Genomic DNA, 25,245 nt, shown 5'->3' with positions numbered 1-25,245 from the left:
TTGGTAGGTAACATTGAAAATTCTGAGAACAAGTTGAAGTAAGAGATTCTCAGTTTTTGCTGACGTGACGTATTTATGAAATTGCCCATCTTGGACTGTGTAATGCTTCACTTATGGCATTTCCACTTTGTTTTTCAAACAAACCTACTGTTTTAAATATGTGTTTCGAAGTAATTCCTGACATCTGTTTTTCTAGGTTGATCAACTCCAAAATGTTATCTCAGTGTCTATGCGAAGTTTACAAATGTTTGTTTCTGCGCAACTTAAAACTGAATTCCATAAATGCGGCTACTTTGGCCAGAAGGATCCATTTTTCCGCAAAAAAGCTTTCTGACTGTGAGCTAAAGGAACAAACTGTCCAGAAATGTGAAACTGAAGAGTTGCCTCAAAGTACGGGAAACAGTAATTTTGGAAGATTGCACATACCAGTGATGCTGGAGGAGGTTGTTAATTGTATATCCCCCCAGCCAGGTCAGGTGAGTTAAATGATTAACTAACATTTGTGATTCAATAGCAGTCCAGCAGAAAAATTTGTGCAGTGTAGGGATAACTTGTGTTGAGGAATAAAAGGATGCTGTTTAAGAATCAGTTGCACCTTTTAAAGGTTCTAAATTGTTTTGCAATTCAAATTAAGGCTCTGTATTAAAAATAATAAAAATCTGGTATCTGCATGCCTGAATCCCCCCAAAGCAGTATTTGTTAAAACTGCAGTAAGTGTTTGAAGAATCTCTTGCTTTTGTGCTTGTCTTTCTGGATTGCTCTTGTGTTTTTCTAGGGTTGTGTTAATTACTAATAGTATCAGGGAGTTCTTATGTATGTATGGTTATGTCATCAATTTGTGAAGAGCTCTCTTCATTTTGTATAAGAGGGAGTAAGTATGTAGGTTTTAAAAAATCATCATCCTCATCATACTTTGTTCTGAGATAGTTATTTCCATGGTTTCACTTGGTTTGAGGCACTATATTCCCTTAGGATATGCTTACGCTGCATAATGTGGTGCACTGTAGAGGTACTATAGTTATAAAATGAGTGCATATGGTACCAGAAATGGTTTAGCATCCATAATGTGGAAGTATTACAGGTCATCTTATTTGGCTGTGGTACTCTGAGTAGATTCCTTTTGGTATCTGGGTTAGCTCAGGTCTCTACACTGCAGTGTTGATATATCTACATTGTACTGGCGTATGCAGTGTAAGTATACAGTTACACACTTCCTTTACAAAAATGATACGCAGTGAAATAGTTTTCATCTTAGGGATCTTAAATACAATATGAAGTCGAAAGGATTTCCTATACAACTTAAATGTTTAAATGATTTTCACATTTCAGGTGCTTTCATCTGTGATTTTAGTGCTTTTTACATTAGCTTCATAGAATCTTACTAATTTAGGCTTACCAATGTGTAGTTTTACTAAAAAGTCTGAAATGATACCTAAGGAAGTAGAAAGTTCAAAGTGTGTGTATGTGTATGCTTGTTTATTTTTACTCACAACCAACATTGTCTAACAGTGGTAAAGGGATGTATCAAGTTTGAGGTGGATTCAGGGATCAAAAAATTGCGGTCAAATCTTGTTGCATCACCTTGTGAGAACTTCTTTAGTTTGGAAGATAATGTATCATTGTAAATGTTTTGAAAACCAGAGAGAATCCGAGTAGCATAATTATTGTAACATAGACATTGCTCTTGCATGTGTTCTACTGTTGAAGATGCCTAAAGTAGTGAATTACATAAGGAACTTCAAGTTCAGATTTCATTCAGATGTCAGAACTATGATGAAATTTTCACACATTAAATGAACATATAAATTGTGACACTGCATGTGAAGTATTTTTGCAGCTGTGTAAGTTTCTATTTAAGAAGAGGCTGATGAAGTGACTCTATTAAACTGTGTTTATAAAAAACTTATTTGGCAACAGAACTTGCAAAAGAAACTCTATTCCTGGTTATAAACTGTGGAGAGTAACTGTTGTTGTCCCTGAAGGCTTTTTGATAATTTAAATATTTATGTATGTGAACTAACTTATTGGGGTGGCATTTTTTCAGGTCTGTGTATACATGGTTTTGTAGATTCCTAAGCTAGCGGTAAACCACTAATGACAGATCTAAGACAGCACAAATGTGTTACCTTGAACAGAAGCATTTATAATATGGCTAACCTGTTTAGCATAACAGCACTTCCATTTTTTTTTTTTAAAAGACAGAGTAAATCATATATTTGCAGCACTTTCTGAAGCCTGAAGTTTTGAAAATAAGTAGTTTGCAAAAGGTTGCAACGTGTCAACTGACTTTTGCTAGAGTAAGCATCGGTGAAATTTTGAACAAAGGTTGAGACAGTTTCTTGCTGACATGAGTGGTGGTACACTTTTAACCTGGATATAGAACTGGGACTGTTGTATCAATTTATATTTTTAAGGTTACAGTCGTGACTAGGAAGTTGATGAACACTTTCTTTATTTTGTGGGCAGGGAATGTAATATTCTGATCTTGGATATTTTTTTTTTCTGCTTCCTTCCTATGCATGTGAAGATTTCCTTTGCTTTAAAACAGTTACATTCTTTGTTATAAAAAAGCTGATTTGGGCCTCTGTTTCTTGTGTTCTAAGACAAGGAGTTGCCAATATAAAGAAAATCCAAGTAGAAGGACAACATTCTCCCTATGGTTTTGGTCTGTGAATGGGGTTTTCATTTTACTTGTATGGGTTCCTGAGAAAATAAATGTTACTTGAGTGAGTCACAACTGACATAAAGATGTTAGTACCCTCCTACTGAATATTCTTGTTGACTGTCTCCTTTGTGGAATCTGTTTGTCAGGGGTTTAAGCAATAGTATTTCCACTTAGCTTTGAATCCTCTTTTATTGCCTTAGAGCCTGTTTCTACAAAATCCCTGTAGTAGTCCTGTCTTTGAAGCACATTGTACAAATTGGTTTTTACTGATCTACCTCACTTCTCCTCATTGCAAAGTCTGTTGCAGTAAATCCACACACAGGTAATTTCCTCTTTAAGTTTACTGTATTGACTAAACTACATTTTAGTCTTCTCAGTCCACTAGTGTTCTTTACATGTACTCGACCAGTGTTTCTGGAGTTGTCTGGGCAGCTTGAGTTTTCTCTGTTCTTGTAAACTTTAAAGGTAGTGAATAACCAATCATATTTTTGGAATGAATGTCTTTGGACATCTAGAAGCATGTTTTCCCAATTTTCACCCTACTTTTTCCTATTTTTTCCTTTGCAATAGTCATTTGCCTTTTAAAGAGAGATGTGGATCACTTCCACATCATATGGCTATAGTGATATGACAAAGAATTTCGTTAGCAGTAAGTTCTAGTATGAATGCCAGAGGATGGAACTTTGAGATTTTAATTATTCTTATGGGGGTCTTATAACAAAGGTTCTTACAGGTTGCAAAGCTCTAGGAAACTATTTTGATAGTGCTCCAGCACGAACAGCACACTTCTATGTATAATATTTAAACTGCAACTAGAACAAAAAGAAATACTATACCCTACTCAGATTTTATGGGGAAGCCTGTAATCTGATGACATCCATGTTTTTGCGTTAAATATGATCTAGAATAGACTAAAATGGAGATATAATAAGCACTAGGAGTATTATCTGGTTTATGATCGTTCTGGAAGCTTTTTTAAATATCTGTAAATTAAATGGTAGGTGGTCGAACTTGAGGTGAGAAAGAGTGAATGAGACCATTCCCTTTTCTCCAGTTTTTAAGTGATTCATCAGAAACAGAGTTAATATCAGATCTTTGTATCTCATTATGTTAATTTGTATCTAAAAAAATAAGGCAATTAATTTTTCCCCAAACAGATCTTGTCTGACATCATCTTGAGTTACCTGGGATTTCTTGCAGAGGTATCCTCTTTGATTCTTCATAAAATTATTCAGTTTATTTTTACTACCCAGCTTTCACTGAAGGGAGTATCCTCTTTGTCTTGGAAATAATGTGTGATACCTAGCTCCTAGAAAGAGAGGCGCTTCTTAAAAACATCTGGCTTTGCCATAAGCTTACCTTTCAGTCTTTCAGGTATGTATTGCATTGTTCTCAGGATAGCCACTATTTTCATGCATCCAAATGTCAAATGATTCTTTTTCAGCTGAGAGAGAGTATGAGCATGGCCTTCCAAAATAGCAAGAGGAAGCATAAGACATGGCTGACAGTTAAACCTTGGTCTTCTGTCACTGAAGTGCTGCTTGAGCTCTGCAATTAGTTTGAAGACAGTAGCCTTTCACCTCCTGAAGTTCTGTTGCTGCTGTTGAGTGTTGTTGATCTGGAGCATCATTGTTTCCTTCCTATTCTGCAGAGCTAGTTAGTCAAGTAATAGGTGACGCTTGAAGGTGAAATAGACTGCTAGTGTGCAGAAGCAGAGTCTATTGTTCTGAAACTGTTGTCTTAGTTTCTTTATATCCTTGTCCATATGTCAGTATTCCTTTTCTTTTTCTGCCTTATACTGAGCGTAAGCTCTTAAGGACAAAAATAACCTTTCTCTATACAGCCCCCTGCAGAGTGGACTTCTGTTTTGTGAGAAGGTTTTCCAAGTATCATGGTGTATGAATAGTTATGTGGCTATGCTGGTGACCGGTGTACTTGCTGTAGTACTTCCAAAGCCATCTGCAAATAATTTATAACTGGAACAACCCATTTACAGTAAAGGCTCTCAAAACTGAAGTTTTCCACAGGGTGTCCAAGATAAACAGGAATTGAAAAGGGACCTGGAAGAATTAATTCTGCGTTCTCAAGTTGTATGAGGTATTTTGTAGGATGCAACCAAAATACCAAGTTTGGCACAGAATACTAATTGCATCATGAGATAAATGCTGAAATACTTGTTTTGGAAAAGCACAACACTCCATGGACATAGTAACTGTTTTTATTATTTTAGCCTATTTTCCACTGGACTTGTAAAATAAAAGTAGATTACATAAAGCAAGTGATTTATGTAGTGTTCTTTACTATAGAGACAACTATATGTGTGGGGTTTTTTTGTGGAAAGCATGCTGAAAATATCTTTCCATATGCAAATTGTATGGTTAATTTTTCTGTGGCAGCAGCACAGTGATTTATATGGTGATTGATAAAGATAAGCTTTCATTGTAAAACAGGAAGAAAGATACTGGAACTTGCAAGAGGCAATGAATTAATATAAAGAAATTCTGAAAATATTCTGGAAATTACAGAACACGCTTTTTTCTGTGATACTTCAGTGTTACTGGGGGGTTATTGAGAGTTATTTCAGCTGATCATGTAGTTCCTGTGTACCCTTTCAGTAACTCTTGTCTTGCCTGATTTCCTGGTTGTGTATGTTGTGAATTTATGAAAGAGACTAGCCAGGTTTCACATCACAGCTGTGTAGGGAAATGTGTACTAAAAATGTGTGTAGAGTGCATATGTATGCAAAGTGTATTCATTTGCTGTGGTATGTAATAGGAAACTTTTAAAATGGAATCTCATCAGATAGAGAGCAATGTTTAAAATATTTGGCTAAAATCATACTTTAAAGGGGGATTTTTGGAGGTGAAGTTAGAACTTGAAGGTAGTGCATGAAAATGGAAAACAGTTTCGAAACATTTTCAAAAAAGTTTTGTTTAAGATATGCACAAGATAGTCTCTCAAATATCTATTGTTATTTAAAGTAATATTATTATCTGTTTTTATGATGGTAGTGTCTAAATGGGGATTTGGAAAACCAGACCCTATATCCTTAAGTTCCTTAACTTATAACTGATTGCTCTCTGCTGTGACAAGCAGTCTAAATAAAGTAACAAGGTAGAAGGGGTATTATTTAACAATGTGATGGCAGCAAATGTCATTCAAGTTCTACAGTATCTGTACCTGGGTGACTTCCATCATGAGATGAGAGAGGAAGGAAGGGGACAGGGAAGAAAGCAAGACAGGAGATGGTGTTCATGAACAGCCTGTCGGTTGAGGGGGTGGAGAAAGTCCAGTCATGCTCTTCAATTATCTGAAGTTTCTTTCTTTGCTGTCTTCTGTAGTGGCTCCCCCCAAAATACAGGGATCATAAATTTCCTAATGACAGAAAAGTTAAAACACATACGATTTGAGAGCACTGCACAACTGTTCTCTGTTTTGAAGCTGGTACTGCTGTGTGGTTAGACTGTGGTACCAGGAAATGAAAAATATTCATGTATTGGATCTGAATGATGGCAAGGTACGAATAAGGCATGGTGAAGAAGTCCCTTCAGATTTTACTTCTTTTTGTACTTTAAGATTTTTTGCTCTTTAGAGAGAAAGTAACTAAAGAACTTGGTTGGGGGGGAAGAATAAGTTGATGGTTAACAGCTGCACAGGGAAGAATCTTTCAATTGTAATTCTTGGGCATCTGTCCAACCACCTCTTCTTCCCACCTGCAGCATGGCTCTCAGCAGGCATATCTAAATGTTACCATCAGCAACAACAAGACAGCTCTCACCAACTTTGTTCTGCATCTTTCTCTATTGCAGTAGAGGAAGGGAAGCCTGCAGCTGCTATCTCCAAAGAGACCAGCAAGGGAACTTGGTCTGCCTACTGTGAACAACTCTGCAGATGCACCAGATTTCATTTTATTGTAATACTGGGTTAGCTTGCTGTTATCACTCTATCGCATAACAAATGGTAGTGCTTCAGGAGACTATTTAAGATGCTGTGTTATAATAAAGCAAGATTCAATGCTTTTGGGTGACTCAGCTTGTAATGACGCTGTATATGCTCTTCTTTTCTGTTGTGACAGCATTAGTCTTTGCACCTCTTGGGGAAAACTAATAAAATTCGCCAGAAAGTAATCTAAGCCCTTTAAATTTTAACTTGAGTGAGCCTGTGATTGCAGAAAGGGTGATAATTAATATATGTAGCTACTCATTTCCTCCCCATCTAGTACTGTGTGTCTTTAGTCAGCCTTTTGGCTAAGCTTTCGTATTAAATATTTGAATTTGAGTTTGCAAACAGGAATACAGACTTTTTCTACCACACAAAATATTACTGGGAATTTAAGATCACAATTGGAGTATGGGAAGTATCTGCAGGTTTTTTTTTTTTTTCTTACTTTCTTGTCTTTCTGTTTAAGATAATCCTGTTGTGAGTAGCTTTGCACAGGCTTGTTCTGCATAAAGAGATAATTAAAAGGTTATAAACTACCAAATTTGATGTTTAAAGTTAACAGGTATGTGAAGTCATCCAAATGTATGGTCTGATTATTTTTCTAAAAATATTTTTTCTTCCCAGAGTTTCTGAGCACATCATCTTCATTCCAGTGGTGTTTGGTGGTGCTCAGCAGCTTGGGAAAATACTTTTATAATAGTTGATTTCAGTGTTTAAAACAATTAATATTGTTTCAGGCTCCCTCTTTATAAAAAGTTGTATTATCTAACGTCAAATTGCTGTGGACACCTGGTGGCCAAGACTTACCTAAACCATGTACGTGTCTTTTTTGGGTTGGCTAACCATAAATATTAAAGAATGGATTAGATTTTCAGTTGAGTGTTTGTAAAATTTTCATTGCATCTTAAATATCTCCTCAGTTATAATTGAGGAAAGAAGTTTCTTCTGAGGTAGCTGAGGAAATCAGCTCTGTCTTGCTAAGTCTAGTGAAGTCATTCAGACACTGAAATTTTAATTTCCTATCGAAATGTTAATAATGGTGTGCTTGAGTCATATTGTCATTTAATCTAATTCCAGACAACATTACTCTTAGGAAAATGAGTAAAGTAAATAACGCATACGGAAGTGAGGCCTGCCAGAGCTGTCTAAAAGCAGGTGTCAAAGGCAGGTGATGGTGGTTTTTGTTTGCTTCTCTTGCTGTTGATCTGAGAGGGAGGAGGAAAGGGCTCATCTGTGTTCTGTTGCATTGAAAAAATTTGCTCCCGGTATTCTTTCTGGGTGTTTCACTCAGTTACATGAAATGCAGTGTTTGGCTGGCAGGCTTCACACTATGCAAGGAATGCCACTTGGCACACACTGGAGGGTCTGGGATGCGGCTCCCTTTGCTTCTGGATGCGTGAGGATTAGAGTGGTTTACCAGCGAATGGACTTCTGCCACGCTTCTGTGAAGGACCTACAACTGATGACTGAGCCCTCATGTGTTCTAAGACAAATTGTAGATGTTTCCAGGTGGAGTATTGCAGTATTTTCTGTAGAATCAAGATCACAGATTAAGGTATGCAATTTTAGAAAATAAGTGAAGAAGGCAAAGCAATAACAAAGAAGTAGTAAAATGCCTTTTTTTAATGTTTTAATACAAAAAACATTCATAAGTAAAGAAGGGAGTATCTTGCCTATAAAATTGCTGTTTCATATTTAGCTGTAATCAGAAAATTGAACCCTTGTGAAGAAAATAAATTTGAAATTAATTTTGAGGCTGTTGAATGATTATGATTGGGTGCTTCAAAATATCATATTCATAACAACCTTTTTTCCCCTTCTGTGTGGAATGATGTGGAGATGGTTGACAGAGAATGCAAGTTACAGAAATGCTTGAATATGCAGACCTAGTCAGTGATCTCACAGATAGTTCAGCTGTATACTAGTATAATTTAGTAGCATCCTCTGTTAGCGTACCAATGAGATGAATGTGAAAAATGGGTTATAATGGTTGCATTATGTTGAATTGTTGAATAGACCAGTACTGGAAAATCATTTTATGTTGTACTTAATATATTATGAGAGAAGGTTGTTTTCCTACAAAATGCCAACTATTTATTTAGATTTCTTTTTGTAATGTAGATTGTTAGACTTGGAGTGTAAACAACTCTTTTATCATTTTGTATTCTCTCAAAGGTGCTTTTGGAAAAAAATTACAGTCCAGTTACGTTCTATCTATCAGTCCTTATTTTTTAAAATTACATGTGATAACTTTTTACATAGGTGAAAGACATGTACTGTATAGAACTGATAGGTATTTTTTGCTTGCAACTAAAATTCTTTTTTGCTGTGTACTTTGCTTCTTTTCTCTCTACTGGATACCCGAAAAAATGGTTTGTATGGTGTAGTATATTACTATTAGCAAAAGTATAGAACTATAAGATGTTTGTTTTGGTCATCTTTATTTTCTGGCAGGTGATGTCATAAGGCATACGACCTTTTTAATCCCTGTATAATATTTTCATTGACAAGTTCATCTCTTGTATACCTGAACAAGGTTTGGATGGGAATTGTGCCTCTATAAATCTGTGGCTTAATCTGTACACTGTAGCTGCTTATACATTTCATAGCAGTGTCATCAACATCACCTTTTTGGTGGTAGGTGCAGAGTTTTGGAAAGCTTGTTTACCTTGCATATGTTTCCAACATTTTGAAGTTTGCTGCAGGGCAACTTGGAATGACTGCTTTACTCTACAGGGTAACCTCGACCACTTTTTGCCACAGATGTTTTTATTTTCCGTAAGTTCCTTTTTTATTCCTTTTTCATTGTTAAATAATTTTATGCTATAACATGGCAGTATTTTGTTATTGATTGAAGTTGAGATGACATTAGAACATAAATAGTAAGTCATCTTTTATTTTTAGAGCTCCTTATAGAAGCAATAGAATGCAAATTGCAACTTTCAGAATGGAAGGTAGGGACTTCAGAGTATCTGTATGTCTATGTGCAGTATGTGATTCTCTAGATTTGTAATTATATTTTCCCTTCTGTGAGGCAATAGTTTTGAAACATTATTAAAGCCCCAAATAGATACTCTCTAGTTTAAAAACAGATATGTCTGATTTACCTTATGAAACTGAACATCTCTGCAAAATATTTTAAATTCTCATAAGAGAGAGGAAAGGTTATTAGTATGCTAAAGACTAAATAATGCTTCTTACTAAATTGCAATGGTATAAAAATATCCTGATAAAAATGCAAGAATATCTTGGACTATCTTTGACCTCTCATTTTCCTAGTGCTAGGATAATTTTTCTTATTTGCATGTGAATAACAGCAAAGTGTTTGTTTTAATAATTTTTTTCAGCTGTGACTTTGTGTACAGTTTCTTAATTTATGTAGAGAAATATTAAAACCCTTCCAGCATTTCTCTGAAAGTAGATTTCTCTACTAACAAATCTTTGTTGCAATCCCATGAGTAACCAGCTTTTATAGCATGTCTCACTGTGCCAACATTTTTTAACAATCCATTTTATTTAAAATAATTTTAAAAGCCCTGCCTTTTGGCAGGCATATGAAACAAGTATGCCTTTTTATTTTTTTGTATATTTAACAGGAATCAAAGACAAATTCTTAGGTAGTTGTGCAAAAATAAAAAGATAATCCTTTCTCTATATGATTGATCTATGCATGCATTAGATAGGACATAGTGATAGGTGCAATGAACAGATTTGGGATAAATGGGGAGGATGCAGAAGCCTTATCCGTGGTAAGCCACATCTTGAGTCCACTGAAGAAGCAGCACTTAAAACTGAGAAATGTAATAATTAAAATTTATAGATACGTGCTTTGGAATTAATCAGGGGTAGGTAGGTAAACTTGCTTTTCAAGATTAGTCCAAAGTCCTTGTTAAATGGCTTTGAGAAGCTGCACATCTTTCAGCTTACATGAGGTATGTTCTTTCAACAGATGTCACTTCTAGCAGAGCAGTAAGTGCACCCCCAACAGAGCAGAAGAGGAGAAAGATTCATAGAAACATTCTGTTTTCTCATGGATAATTCTATTACTTGCTAGTGTCATGGAGAAAAAAATGACCTCAAATTGATAAATCTTTTTGTCAGTATTTTTGCTCTAGCAAAAATAGTTCTAGATTTCTAATAGTTCTAGAAATATGATCTGATTAAATGTTTTGGAAGTTTTGCCAGATGCCATTCTCTAAAACCAGCGATATTGCTGTTGCGAAGTCTGAAATGGGTGTACATAGTGTATGTTTTGTTTGAGTAGAGAGGGCTTATCTTTTTTTTAAATGAATTTTGTAGCTGGGTAATTGTTCAGCAGGACTGAATGCGGACCTCTTTGCTGCCTTTGCATTTATAAGCAAACAGTTATCTAGGGAAGGTATAAAAATGACAAAGTGACCTCGGGAAATGGTATCCTATTGAAAAGCCCTTCTTAGTAGAATGTAAATCACTTATTTCTGAAGTAGTAAACTCTTACTTAGCCTGAACTAGCACTTAATTAGTTGTGTGGGGTTTTTCCTCAATATTATAGTACTCTTCTGTTATTTAGAGAGCTTTCTAGTATACACATATTTTTGTAACATCAATAGGGTTCCTTTGTATTGCATAGATCATTTGGAATAATGTCCAAGATGTGATTCATTGTAATGTTGTAAGGAGTTATAAAATATTCCCAGGCTCATCTGGATTATTTAATCATGGTGAGACGATCTGGTTGGATTTCCTTTTTAGAAGAATTTTGCAGACACTGTCAGGTAGTTTAAGATCTGCTGTACTACTTTAATTACTTCTTGGTGAGACATTAAAAAGTTTACCTTAATATTTGTAAATAATTTGGTTTATGATTTTCTTCAGATGTTTTGAGCATGGCTTAGAATAGGTTAAATGGTTATTCACTACAGGCAGTTTTGATCTGGTGTAATCGCATGAAGAGACACTAAGTACACTAGATTTCTATAGCAAAAATATTTAACAGCTTTTTTGGCCTATAGAAAGAAAAGTAGCACTTCAGATGACTTTCTGCAGTGTTTTTGGATTTCTGTAGTTGGTATACTGGAAGCATTAATAAGAATGATCTTTTTTTACAGCAAATGTGTAAAAAATACTTTTGAACTCAGGATTGTATTTGTACAACTACCGGTCTACCCCCCCCGCCCCCCCGCTACCAAAACCTTGCCACATAAAACCAATACAAGAAGACTAAGCTAAATATATGAAAAATGCATCTTGGCATGACAGGTATCATTTATGTTCTCTGTTTCCTAATTTGTAGGGTTTTAATAATGCAGTAGAGTATAACTGAATTGTTTAATTGTCACTTAAAATTGTGGCATTAAAAGGTTTCCCAGATTACATTAATGGTTTCTGTATTTTGTGAGCTTCCTTTGGAAAATGCTTTTAGATTAAATTTTTAAAAATATGGTTTAAAACATAATTACATTTAAAAATTATATTTTAAAAAATTACATTAAAAAAACCGAACCACTTTGTTTTTAGCAAATGTAAGGTTCATCTGCATTAGCATTTCAGTTCTTGAGTAAAGAATCTGCTCTTGAGAGAATGTATTGATTGTCGCTGCCTGAGGCAGATGGTTCACATTGCAGTGCACAAACTGGATTTCTTCAGACTGAGCCAGGAGATGGATGCTGAAGGTGCACCTTTTGCTCCAACTGTTAATAAGTATTCAGCCTGAAGAACCAAAGTAGAAACGGTCTGAATTAAATCCCACTGGCACTTGTGTAGGGTCTCAGACAAAAATGGTTGTTCTGCCCTTTTGAGAATCTTCTTGCACTGGCCTGCTAAGGTAGGCATAGCCAGAGAGTGCTGGGTGACTAAGTTTTTTTGTTCTTGTACATGGAGATGTCTTATATGCTGTTCACTATTCAAAGTCTGCTTTGAATTCAGATTTTTGTCTCTTGAATTATATCCCTACAACATTTGAGTTCTTCACAGATTATCATCGTAAAGTCATTCATGCAAATTCATTATGCAGAATTTATCTTTACAGCTGTCCTATAAGGTAGCACAGTAATATTACTTCTACTTTGCAGAACTTAGAGGCATCAGTACCAAAATTATGCTTTGGGTACCCAAGAGGAAATGCCCCTTGTCCTGCTTTTTTGAAGAGGTTAGTATTTTGAGTTAAACATTTGGTTTGGAGCTTAGAAACACATTGGAGTGACATCCACTTGCAGTTGTTGAGGTCACAGCATGTCTGGGAAGCAGATCTAGAGTTCCTGAGTTTTACAGCCAGAAAAATGAGAACTAGTAATGTGACCTACGCGCTTGGTGTAGCGATCTCCTGAGAATCGTACAAGAGCTGCATGGCAGAGGTTCCAGTGTTCATCTGTCAGCTGAGTGCATTTCTTAATTACTGTGTTGGATACTGCAATTTCCAATGTTGCTTTGCTTTTGAAAAGGAAATGAAGTGGCTAATTCATTTCTGCAGGGTTTGCTGGAAGAGCCAGGCTGAACAGGTAAGCTAGTGAAATGTCTTGCTACCACTGAAGGGGGCAAGTCCAGCTTCCCTGCTTCCCACACATCTCCATTTCCATATGCTCCTGACTGTTCTGCAAATCAGTTAAACACACTAATATGGCAGAAAACAATGTAGCTTTTTCTTCTGTATTAGTTTTCTGTGCCATGCTGGTAAGTTAAATTGGCTTATGGAAGTACCTAGTAAGCACCAGTGCTGGGAGAAATGAACTAGAAGAAGGAAGACTTGCACAGGAGAAGATAGTGCAGAATTGTTCCTTGTTTTTCCTCCATCCACCCCTCCCCACTTAACATCTTGTGAAACCATACCCTTAGTACTGACCTTTGGTAGGTTGTTGTTCTCTGACTTAGCTGTGAGAAGGATATGAAGTATGCCAGTTCCCAGTGAAGTTAGAGCTTTTTCAATTGGTAAAAATTAATGTTAAATACTGAGATTTGTAAATCCTAGTGTAGGTTCTGGGGAAAATGTGCTTTAATTAAAGATTCTCTCAATTCTAACATTCATGCTTGTTTTAACCCTCGGGAGCTTTACCTGTTCCACCCTTTGCTCCAGGCCTAAAATACAACTCTTAAGTTCTTTTTCAAGTTTGTCTGGTCCTGCTTATCATATGGCTTAACAGATCTCAAGCTGCATTGCATGTGCTGCTATCTGGATTTACATTCTTGCTTCCTCTCTTGCTCTGCTGATTGTGCAGCTATGGAGTGAGCTCACACCAAAACTGTCAATTTACTTGCAGTTGGTTTTCAGGCGAATAAACAAGCTGATCCAACCTGTGACTACAGGGCCAGTGTGCAGCTAGAGCTGAAGATGATGGTGAGCAGCTGGTTGTTTTGAGGAACAATAAGATGTTTGCAGCAGTTTGAACTGTAGGGCTTCTCAACAGGCTGCCTGTCTTGGGTCTGGACACCTCTCATCCGCTCTTCTCTTTGCTCCTTCTGTATTGGCACTATCGGAGCAGAATCTGAAAGAGCAAGAGAGACAGCTTTCCTTTTCTGAGATCCTGTGCTTGGCAGCTGAGGTATCATAGCCTGAGCATTCACAAAAGAACAACTGGGAAAGAAGTCTTGCTTTTAAATCTAACAAGTTTTTGGAGGTCCTTGAGAATATCAATAGAAGAGTCTTTCATGCAGGATTGTCCTTCTGTTATTTTTATTTTGGAACTTGAAAATGCCATTATTGCTTAGTGCAATGGTAGAGTTGTTCTAATTTTAAAATCTAAGCAAATGTTTTTTTTCTCTGAACAGGGAAATGGCTGAAGACTTTTTGTCACATTCCCATATCCCTCCCATCAGCTGAAGACCTTACTTCTGACATAGAAAAATTTCAGCCTCCAATTGTTAAAATCAGTCAGGACTTTAAGCGGCAGAAAACAGGATCTTTCAATGAAAAATGGTAGATATTTTATTATTAATAAATAATGCTACTTGAGCAGTTTATAAAAAAGATTTAAAATCTGCTGCTTCAGCTTCAAACTGTACAAAACATTACTTGTATTTTGATTTTTTTCCGAGATGTTTATCGGAAATGGAGTTAAAACAATGCTCCTGAAATTCTCCTTCATAAACCTATTTGGGCAGTTGTGTCAGCATATACTTTTGGTCATCTAATTTTAAAACGACTTTTGTGAAGAAGGTCAGTGAAGCTACTTTCCTTTTGATCTTGCTTCCTTGCGGGTGCCTGGATAGTTCTTCAGCAAGAAAAGTTTTACTGGATGAGTCAGTGCACTGAGTCATAGGCAGCATGAAGCCTGTAGTGCTCTAGACTAACTAATTGGTAACAGTCTCAAATTTAATTAAAGCACAGTTGTCAGCTCTGTGTTACTGATTGACATCCCACTGAAGTATTTTGTTTTTAGCAACTTACATTAATTGTTCTTTGCTGTTAAAGTTTGTGTGTTTTAAGATCTTGCTTCTGTGGAATAGACCTGCCATTGCCATTATCTTTTAGTATCCTCTTTATGATTTTTATAGTACTCTGAATTTTTTTTTTTTCCCCTGTTAGGTCATATATTTGGTAATTATGCTCATTACCATGCCTGTGGATTTACAGATGTTTAGAGTCTTTTGAGGATTTTTTTTTAAAGTTGTCTTCATTAAGAACTGTCCTGTTAGCACTGATGAATATTTTTTCACTTTTCCTAAACTTTTGTAAGCATTATGCAAAATTTCTTAAAAATTATTTTTTTTGTTGACTTGCAGATTACATTTTCAATTTTGCTAGTTTTCGTTTCTGATGTTCATCTTGTGTTGTACCCTGTTTTATAACAATGAACGGCTTTCCTTTGTCCCAATGCCTGCCCATCATCCCCAGATGATGGCAGTGGTTTCCAGTATCATTGGAGCCTTTTTCCCTCCTGTTCTTCAATTCCTTTGTGTGTGTGTGTTTATTTCCATGATACAGCTTGAGGAGGCAAAGAGCTATATTGGGGGTAGGGGGAAACAGGACATCTTGAATCTGTCTTTCATTAAGGGAAAAACAAGTTCAGGGTCTTGGGAGAAAAGCAAGGTTGTTTTTTTTGTTTGTTTTGGTTTGGTTTTTTATCATTTGCATTATTAAATAAAACCTTGCTGGCTTTGTGTAGGACTCCTGCTTACTCCAGCTGAGAATTGAGGAGTGAAAAGTTGAATGGATGGTGGCTATCTTTGCAACTGAGTTTCTTATTTTTAAAACCTTTGAGATAAAGTTTTGAGCTTTCAGAAATTTTCTATGCTACTTCCATATGTGATAAATACTGAAGCTGGGATGGTAAAGAAATGTCTTTCTAGAGACTTGAGGAGGTAGAAGGTATTTTGATTACATATTCTTTTTCTCTTGAACAGTTTTCCCTCTCTCAGGCTCTTCAGATCTAAAGATCTTGTGAAATCACAAGACCATCAGTAATATAGTAGAGGTTCACCACAGAAGTATACCTGACCAGGTGTCCAGTCTCTGGCAGTGCCCAACAGCAGGTGCTAATGGAAGCCTAACAGAAGGGGGAAGTACAGAATGATTATTTTTCTACCTTGCATTACCTTTAATGCTTCGACAGTAGTTTAAGGACATCTGTGAGGAGGGGAAGGAAAAAAAAAAAGTTGAGGGTTATATTTGTGCAATATCACTGGCATAGTCTTTTTTCAAGTTTGATTGATCTCTCTAAAAAAAAGTGTTAAATATTAGCCCTCTCTCTGCAACATGATATCCATAGTTTTAATATTTGCATGAAAGGCACTTTTTTTTATTTGTTCTAACTTGGTGCCTGATAATACCATCAGGTTCCCTGAGCTCTTGTATTTTGAGAGAAGTGAATCATACCATCTGCTACAGCTGTATAAAACCAATGTTAATAGTCCTCCACAGAAAATTGCTGGAGCCTTCAGATGTTGTATTGGACCAGAGAGAGTCCTAAGGGACTCCTTTTCCACATTTCCTATCTTGTCCTCATCGAAGCCCAATTTCATATCGAACAGCAGTGACGGAAGGTGTTCTGTTCTCTCCTAAAACAATCATTCAGTTAGCTCTGAAATTTGTTCTTTGAATGTGATTTTCTTGTTTTTCTGGATTGTAGATTTCTGTCACATGAACTTTCTCATGGGAATGGAAGGTTTACTGATGGAGTTCATTCTTAGCCTTCTTCCTTTCTATAGGGTTTCCTCCTTCATGCATTTTTCCTTTGTTGTCTTGATTTTTATCTAGTTCCTCTCCTCTTCTACAAATTCTTCCTGTTTCCCCAAGTGTAGTGTTATTCTCCATCACAGTATCTATTCATTTGGTTTTGCATATAGTGTGATTTAAACCCCTACATTTTTAAATAGGTTTGTGGTCGTAACTTTTTCATGTAGGTGTTTTTTCGATTTCATGTTTGTGAAGATGCTTAGATATTTTGAATATGATCATCAAAATAATATTTATCCTAGAAACTAGCAGTAAATTTAATTCTTTTAAGAGAAAAATGCAGCATATTTCAAAGTATCTTTTTCAATTTGGAAGAAGTAGTAAAGATTTAAAGCAAAGTTTCCACCAGCCTTACAGTCATTGAGAATAAACCTCTACGTGGAGGTATCCACTTTTTAGATAGAGTAAAATCAGATGGAAATCTTCCATTTCAGCTAAACTTTTCTTGCTCTATGCAGAAGATTTAGGAAAAAATTTATGTGGTGGAGACTTGTAGCTTGGATTTTAAACTCAGTAATTTGGGAACTCATATTCTGGTTTGTACAGTAACAGCAGTAGTACTATCTTCAGTGATAAAGTTGTGTGATGTGATTCCTTTGTGAAGTATTAGTGGCTCTTCCTTGGACAAGTGATGCCAGAATAGTTAGAGAATTAAGACTTCATTTCAGCAAATGTTATGCAAAAATTCTGTCTTGTTGACCTGGCTCTGAGTGGGTAATGAGGGTAAGTGCTCAGAACCTGATGGAGCTGGCATTTAGAAAATCCAGAAGATAAATTTTACCACCTACTGAGGCATGAAACAAGGTACCTATTTTAGAACGATTTCGGAGGCTATAATAGTTAAAATAATTTAACAAACAGTCCAATAAGTACACTTGGAAACATACTCTTAGCCTTGTGGTTTTTATGGTTTCGTGAAGAATTTTCCTACGTGGTTTAGGAATGTCTTTATTTTTCCTCAGCAAGTCAGATTGCTTGCATTAGGATTTTTCTATTTGAATAGTATATTAAAATATATAAATATTAAAAGCAAAAGAGTGGAATACAAGGGGTGAGTTATCAAAATCAACCATGCAATTACTTTAAGCAAGTATTAAAAGTTGTGTAAAACGGTGATTCATATCACAAGAAATGTATATCCATACTGTTATTTTAGGAGATAGAGCTCACAGTTGCCACTTACCACATCAAATTAAGTTTGAAAATGTTTATATGATAATTTTGATTAAATACGTTTTGGGCAAAAGGATGGAAATAATTATAAATTATGGTAATGCCAATTTTTTTGGTCAGGCGTTCTGCATGACTACTGTTCTGTGAAGCACCTGAGGCTTGAACATCATGGCCAGTCATGCCTATCAGCAGACACTTGTGAGAACATGCCATCCCTGAATGTGTATGTACCTGTCACACGTCAGAAATTATTTCTTCTTGAGATGGTTGCATATACATTCATATCCTGATTAAGGAGGTTGTAGAGTGAAAGATAACAGCAATGAATGCACTCAGTTGATTTGACAAGTTAGATTACATCTGTACATTGACTTCCCTCCTAAATACATTTTCATCAGTTTTCCTCTACTTTGATTGGAACAGCTGGGGATGAATGTAACCCTTGTTTTTTAACGCAAACTGGATTCTGATTGTGTGTGTTGTAGGAAATTAATGATCACCTCCAGTCATGGGTTCATATTTTTCTATTTACATCAATGAACATGAAAATGGAGTGGGTTTTTATTTGCAACTTTAAGAGTCTCCATGACACTTTTGTAATACTGGTGGCCTGTGTGGCATTCATGGAATGTGTTGACTTTTTTGATTCCTTTTGGAAGCAACCATTAAATCTCAGCTCTGAAACCTACTAGAGTTTCGTGGCTGTGGTTAAATTAGAGCAAATGTTAATGTTGAAAGAGCAGGCAGGCTAAAAATAATGTTCCTTTTCAAACAAATTTACTTGGTAAATGTCTTGCTGTCTTTTGTTTCTTAATTTTATTAATGACATTCAACACATTCCTCTGTTGACAAATTTTGGTGTAAATACCCATTGCATTCAGTGCTTTCAATACCTGAATTTTATTCATATTTTATTTTGGTGGTAATTACCAGTTGTGTGGTATGTGAGATTTTGTGTGTGTTAACCTTTTTGTGAAAGGATCCTGTATGCAATGATATTTTAGGAGTTCAGCAGGCTTACATTAAGTTTAGAGATGTCCCTTTTGACTACTTATATCCTTAGTTTAAAGAATATAAAATGCCTGTATGTCTTGACCAGAAGACTTGGAGAATATACTTGTGCTTACCTGTTAGTTAAGGGACTTTACTGGTCTGTCCCACACAGGATACTTACATTTGCAGCGACTCTTAAGCACTATCTCTTCATCAAAGCGGGGCACATTTTCTGTGTTACTGTAGTGCGGACATTTGCAGTCTTTGTTCTTACATAAATTTCAAAATTAGTTATATTTCCTGGTTTCTTCAACAGAAGCTGTATCAAATAGCTTGGAATTTTCTGGAGGATCTTTGTCGTTTCATATCCTGCATTGTGTCATGCTACTTTTTTAGCAGAAGTACAGCATCTGTTGGATAGAGTAGGGCGAAATCTTCTCTCTGTTCTCATGGAGCTCCTTTTGTGCACGTACTTAAGAATAAAATTTCTGGTTGCTGATGCTGTAAAATGTAATTTGTAGAGTTTGAGGTCATAGGATATGGATTTTTTTGGTGGTGTGACATGACTTCTTACCAGTAATAATTTGTAGTGTGGACATACGTGTGATACTGACAAGCTACTTCCTTTACATGTTGTGTCCTGTAAAGAATGATGATAGTGAGACTTGATCCAGTTTTCTTACCTGATATTCTCTATTTCATTTTGTTTTAAACCTGAGGACCATTTACATACAACAGGAAATGGGTCTTCCAGTCTTTATGCCACTAAATGTTATTTAATGCTTTCTAGAGAAAACGTCAATAGCTTCATATTAAAATTAAACTTCAAACTGTTTTCTGTTGCTAAATTTATACTTCAGATTTTTTTAGGAAGAAGAATGGGATTGGAGAATAGAAAAAACATGTTCTTTTTTTGAAGTAGGTTATTTTTAGTGGAATTTTAAAATCTTGCACAGTCATTTTTGTCAAATGCTTACTTCTAACAGAAAATGCTGATTAACAGGGTCACTTGAAGTTTCAGAAATGTAAGAGTTTGTCAGAATGGACTCAATGAAGTGTATACTTCAGATTCTTGTGGACATACCATTCCTCAGTGTTTCAGAATGGGATTATTTTCCAGCTTCCTTGAATGAACTACTCTAAAAAAAGTGTATAAAATATACTGCTAGGAAAAGTGGACATAGACATTATTTTTAGGAAAAATAAGTTTCATGTATAAATTGACAGTCATGACTGTGTGCTGTAGTGACAAACACGTCTATCTTTTGTGTTGCTTTTTAGAAAAGCTCACATAGCTGAGGTACCAGGAGTTTAATAAAGATTCACTAACTAAAAAACATCAAAGTTCTGACTTGCCTTTCCACTTGCTCAACTGCATTTACATGATTTTTGTGATATCCCTGCCCCTGCCTTTTACCAATAGTACTTGACTTTGCCATTTTTTGTATGAATTTTGATACAATTTCTGAGATGTTGGTAATTCCAAGTTGTGCTGTTGCCCTCCCCTGTAACTCTGGTGTGTTATCATCTTATTACTTGCTGCTGAATAACGCATACAAGATGGTGGTGAATGATTTATCATAGGCTTGGACAGAAAGGAAATAATGGGGCTAGGGTTTGCCTTAAGGTATTTAACTCTCCCATATAGTGATTTTTTTAGGGTGATGACACACCTATGGTATTTAGAGTAGATATTACTCTTCTTGAATGATTCTACTCTTTGGAAGAAAATGGAAGACAATTCGGATTGGCCAGCAAACATCTCTTATGTGTTCTCATTTGTATCTTGTTTGTATAGGCAGAGTAACTGGCTGCATCAGCCTGGATGAGGATGGCGTGTGGCTAAATATAGCACATATTCAAAAGAGAAGAACCTTCTGAGCTTTAAAATAAGTTTAGTGGCATAAGGAATTATGTAAGATTTCATTAAACAATTGGAGAAAAATGTATTCTACCAGTAAGATAAAAAATTATTTTTACTTCTGTAGTCTGTCTGAGCAGTTGAATGTCTGACATGGATTAGACCACACTGAGCGAATCGGTGCAAGTGTCATGTAAAACAAATTGGCATGTTGGTATACAATGGACAAAACCAGTTATGAAAATTATCCAATTGTTTCAGTAAATGGTGGTAATCTTCACTGGTTGTTCCCGTATTCACAGCCTGAATGTGAAGCTGTGTGGTGGATTGCTGTTGGAAAAACCTCTCTCACTTAACAGTTAAGATTTCTAGAGGTTTCTGCTTCTGTCCTGTCCTGCCTATGGTGTCCTGACCTGTGTGGTCCATGGTGTTGGAACGGTCTCCGTCTTTCTAGGGTGTTGTGTTCAGATCAGGAATGTACACAAGCTTGGCGCTTTTCTGGGTAAAGAACAAATAAGTGAGGCTAAGCAGGACATTTTCTATTAAGGAATGAGTCCCTTCCTTTGGCATGCTCTCCTTGTATTTATTTAGGCTTTTCCAGAGTGATGTCATCTTGCTATGTGCTATGAAGAGGGTATAAGCGTAATTGTTGCTAAAGTGGATTTTTGGGAAATGTATGCAAATATTCTCTGATAATACATTAGCTGTATTGGGGCTAATACAGTAATGGGACTACTACTGTGGTTTTCTCTAAGCAGTAGAGGGATTTGACCCTTCCATTCCCTCTGAACATTTGTATCTGGTTTAGGGGTGACGTATACTTGGTGACAATTTTATTTATTTAGCCTTATGAATCTGTAAGTATATAAAGCTGGAGGAAGAAGGAAGGAAAGGGGAGACGTTCAGAGTGATGGCATTTGTCTTCCCAAGTCACCATTAGGCACGATGGAGCCCTGCAGTCCTGGAGATGGCTGAACACCGTCCTGCCCATGGGAAGTGGGGAATGAATTCCTTGGTTTGCTTTGCTTGCATACGCAGCTTTTGCTTTACCTCTTAAACTGTCTTTATCTCAGCCCACAAGTTTTCTCACTTTTACTCTTCCCATTCTCTCCCCCATCCCACTGTAAGGGAGGTGAGTGAGCAGCTGTGTGGGGCTTAATTGCTGGTTGGGGTTAAACCATGATACCAATGAGTAATCTTTTGGAGGTAAATGTTTATCTCTGGAGATAAACGTATGTTTAATTGCTTTTCTCTGGGGAAGATGACTCCTAATCTGTGTTGTTATATGAAATTGTTACTGTTATCTGTATGGTCTTTCCTACTCTGTCACCCTCATTTGTTTGATCTTGTCCTAAGTTAGATAATAAGTTCATCTGAAAAGAACTGTATTGTATGTCTTGTCGTGATGAGTGGTTTGGACCACTTAAACAATCACCGTCAAAGGTATTGGCAAAAGTGATTTAACAGGAGTTCATAAAAGTGCAACTTCACGAAGTTTGATGGCAAGGTTCACCCTGTTACTTAATACATGGATGAAGCATACAAAGGAAAGTCAAGTTAGAATTAAACTAGAATGATATATACAGAGACTGAAAGTGCAAAAGAATAAGGGAGAAACATACACAGGAAGATCAAGTTAGAATCGATTTCTTTTATGATTTGCACGAAGATCAGAGATGTCAAAGGGTAAGGGAGACTTTCCCGTTGAGTCACGAGGTTCAGAGAAGACCTCCTTGCTTTCTAAACTCCTGATAGAGCTTAGGTGCAGCTGGATCCACTCCTAGTCCCAGACTTGGGCAATGGTTTATATCTAAAGGGATTATATGTGTGTATCAGCAGTCTGAGCTTCATTCACAGTTTAAAGCGAATCACAAAATTTAGCAGCACTTAATCTTTGATTAATTTAATTTAACATTTTACAAAGTGATTAAGTAGAATTTACTACAATCACAACAGTGACTTCATTATAGATTCGAAAGGGCGATATTTATACTATACTTGCTAGACAGCCAGGTCAATTCACACTCACATGCACACAGACATTATAGAGATAGATATATATATGTATGTATATTAAAAAACCAGAGGAATACCTGTTAAAAATTCCCCTCGATTTCAGTGAAATATTTATGTCAAACGTCTTGGCATTTCTCAGTGGGTGAAGGGTTGAGCCTCAAGGAGTGAAGGATATCAGCCCAGGTCCTGTTGTCAGTTTTTGGCAGCCGTTCTCTGATTTTTGCAGACTGGAGGGTTCATGAGCTCCGAGAGGTGTCCTACTTGGAGGGAGATGCTGTTTGCAGCCCGCCGTGGTCCAGGAGAGCTCAGAGGGCCTCGCTTGGGACTGCTGTTTATCGGTTCATGAGATGATTGACTTTGGTCAGTGTAATTCCATTCTGGCCATAATTCTGTCCTGACTCACTGTACCATAGCCAAGATAAGAAAGTACCGGGCTGTCCCAGCTCCCTGTGCAAGAACACAATGTTGGCTGGTCCTGACATTGCAATGTGGCCTGGCGGCGCCTGCACCACCATGTATGTGTACAGTTCATAAAGCAAATGAGTTTTGCTAAGGGTAATTCCTTTGCCCTGTAATAAATAATCATGACATACAAGCATCGTTATAGCAAAACTGAATAAAACAATTTGTTTGCAGGCAATAAATAGTAGACAAAGGGGAGCAAGAAAGTTTTCTGTATTTACACTTTCTTCTCACGATAAAAGCTGTCGTATTTCCTCTGTATTTGTAGGGATTTTTAAAAGTTTTGTACATGGACAGTAGCATGTTAAGTAGCATTGCTCCTGTTTGTTGTGTTTTAAACTAATGGTGTGTTAGAACTGGTTGATTCAACTACTGTGTATATCTAATCTGTGTGATTAAGTTAGAGGTAGTTGCTCTATGCTTCTTGTTTCAGCCAAGAACAGAGGTGAGCCAAATCAGCTCCTAATTTTGTAACATGCTGCCACAGGTAGTACTTACTTCATAAACAAAGAGTGCTGTCAGAAAGTGAAGAGTTTGGTATGCTGCCTCTTTCCAGTTTTTGGCTTATGATAGTATCTGTACTGTCATGTTGAAATGCAAGCAATTAGTTTAACAACCTTAATGTAAAATATAGTTTGTTATGTTCTTATGCACTTGTTTATTCTTTTTGTAATTAACAGCTGAATGTCTTTTTTTAAAAATAATGTGCTCCCCCTGCCAAATTTGCTTAACTTAGTCATGCCGTTGTATTCTGTGATTTCCAGCACTGCATGCTATATTAAAATACACAAGTAATACAATTGAAGATGTTTTTTGCCTTAAAAAGGAAGTAAAGGGACACTTGTTCAGACTACAGATTGTGGATGCGTGTTCTTTTTCAGTGACTTATGTCAACACTGCAGACACTTTAAACATGTTTTATGACTATAATTACATGTTGCTGTTTAAGACTTCGTATACTACTATTGAACCAGCTGCAGAGTTTTCACAAGAGGTTGGAAATTCCTGGTGTTCAATTATATGCTCTGAAGGGCAGAGCAGGTGCCTTCTGTAATCAGTGAATTATATGAAAACTGTACAGTTCTATAAGGTTTTAATGCTCATTATTTTTGCAAGTGGTGAATGACAGGATTTTTCTCAGGGTCTGTATTATGTTTTGATTGCTGTATTAATGTAATGAAGAGTATTAAAGTAAATGATAAGTCATAGTGTTCTCACTAGGAGTTTGAACTCATATTTGTGGTAGGAAATTAATCTGGTTTTAATTGCCCTGAGTCTGAAGTATGTTCCTTTTTGTAAAGCTGATCTCACATAAATATAAATCAGTAACTGCCTGTTCTTTAATTATGTATTAGTGTATTGTACCTGCATACTAGATGAGAATATGAGCATCTCCAGTTACGGTGTATTGGAGGTCATTAAATCTTCTCTGCTCTATGAAGTTTAGTAGCACTGCATTTCTAATTACTGAAAAATGTACTATGTGTTTGTTGCTTGTTTTAGAGTGGCTATGTTTAGCTACACTAAGACAATCACTCACTTTATAAGTAAGTCCATAGGGATTGTTGACAATATGGTAAACAATTGCTGTAAGACATACTATAAAATTACAAAGGTATTTTAAAAAAAAAATCTGTCATTGTAAATAACTTTGAGATTTTTTTTAAATGTAAAATTAAAAATTTTATCAATTATTTGAGAATATTTTGTAGTATTTCATAAATACATGATTAAATTCTGTCATGGTCCAAAAATATTGTATTAATTTCATGGAAAGATGACTAATGTAACCTGCATTCTCAGTAGCAGTGTCTCTTCTTCCCTTGCCACTTAACAGTTGACCTTTTCACTCTTCAGGCAGAGATTATTTCTGCTTAAAGTAATGTAAAAATTTTAGAAAGGATGCTGAAATATATTGGGACCAAGTGATCTGCAGAAAATATTTTTATTGGCTTTAAGTTGTCAGTCATGAGAGTTAGGTGTACA

The 25,245-nt window shown here is 36.2% G+C and overlaps 1 protein-coding gene across 2 annotated transcripts in view; it reads left to right on the top strand.

Moving 5' to 3' along the window:
- The window catches only part of METTL15 (methyltransferase 15, mitochondrial 12S rRNA N4-cytidine), a 102,931-nt gene that overhangs the window by 1,779 nt on the left and 75,907 nt on the right, over positions 1–25,245 (top strand). For both annotated transcript variants that reach the window (XM_075048209.1, XM_075048210.1), the window contains exon 2: positions 197–476. In XM_075048209.1, the coding sequence (XP_074904310.1) occupies positions 213–476 (264 nt within the window). In that variant the 5' untranslated portion in view covers positions 197–212. The remainder of the gene's footprint in view (positions 1–196; positions 477–25,245) is intronic.

This window comes from Buteo buteo, chromosome 16 (assembly GCF_964188355.1).
Source record: "Buteo buteo chromosome 16, bButBut1.hap1.1, whole genome shotgun sequence".
NCBI classification, from domain to species: domain Eukaryota; kingdom Metazoa; phylum Chordata; class Aves; order Accipitriformes; family Accipitridae; genus Buteo; species Buteo buteo.
This window is presented reverse-complemented; position numbering and strand designations above follow the sequence as displayed.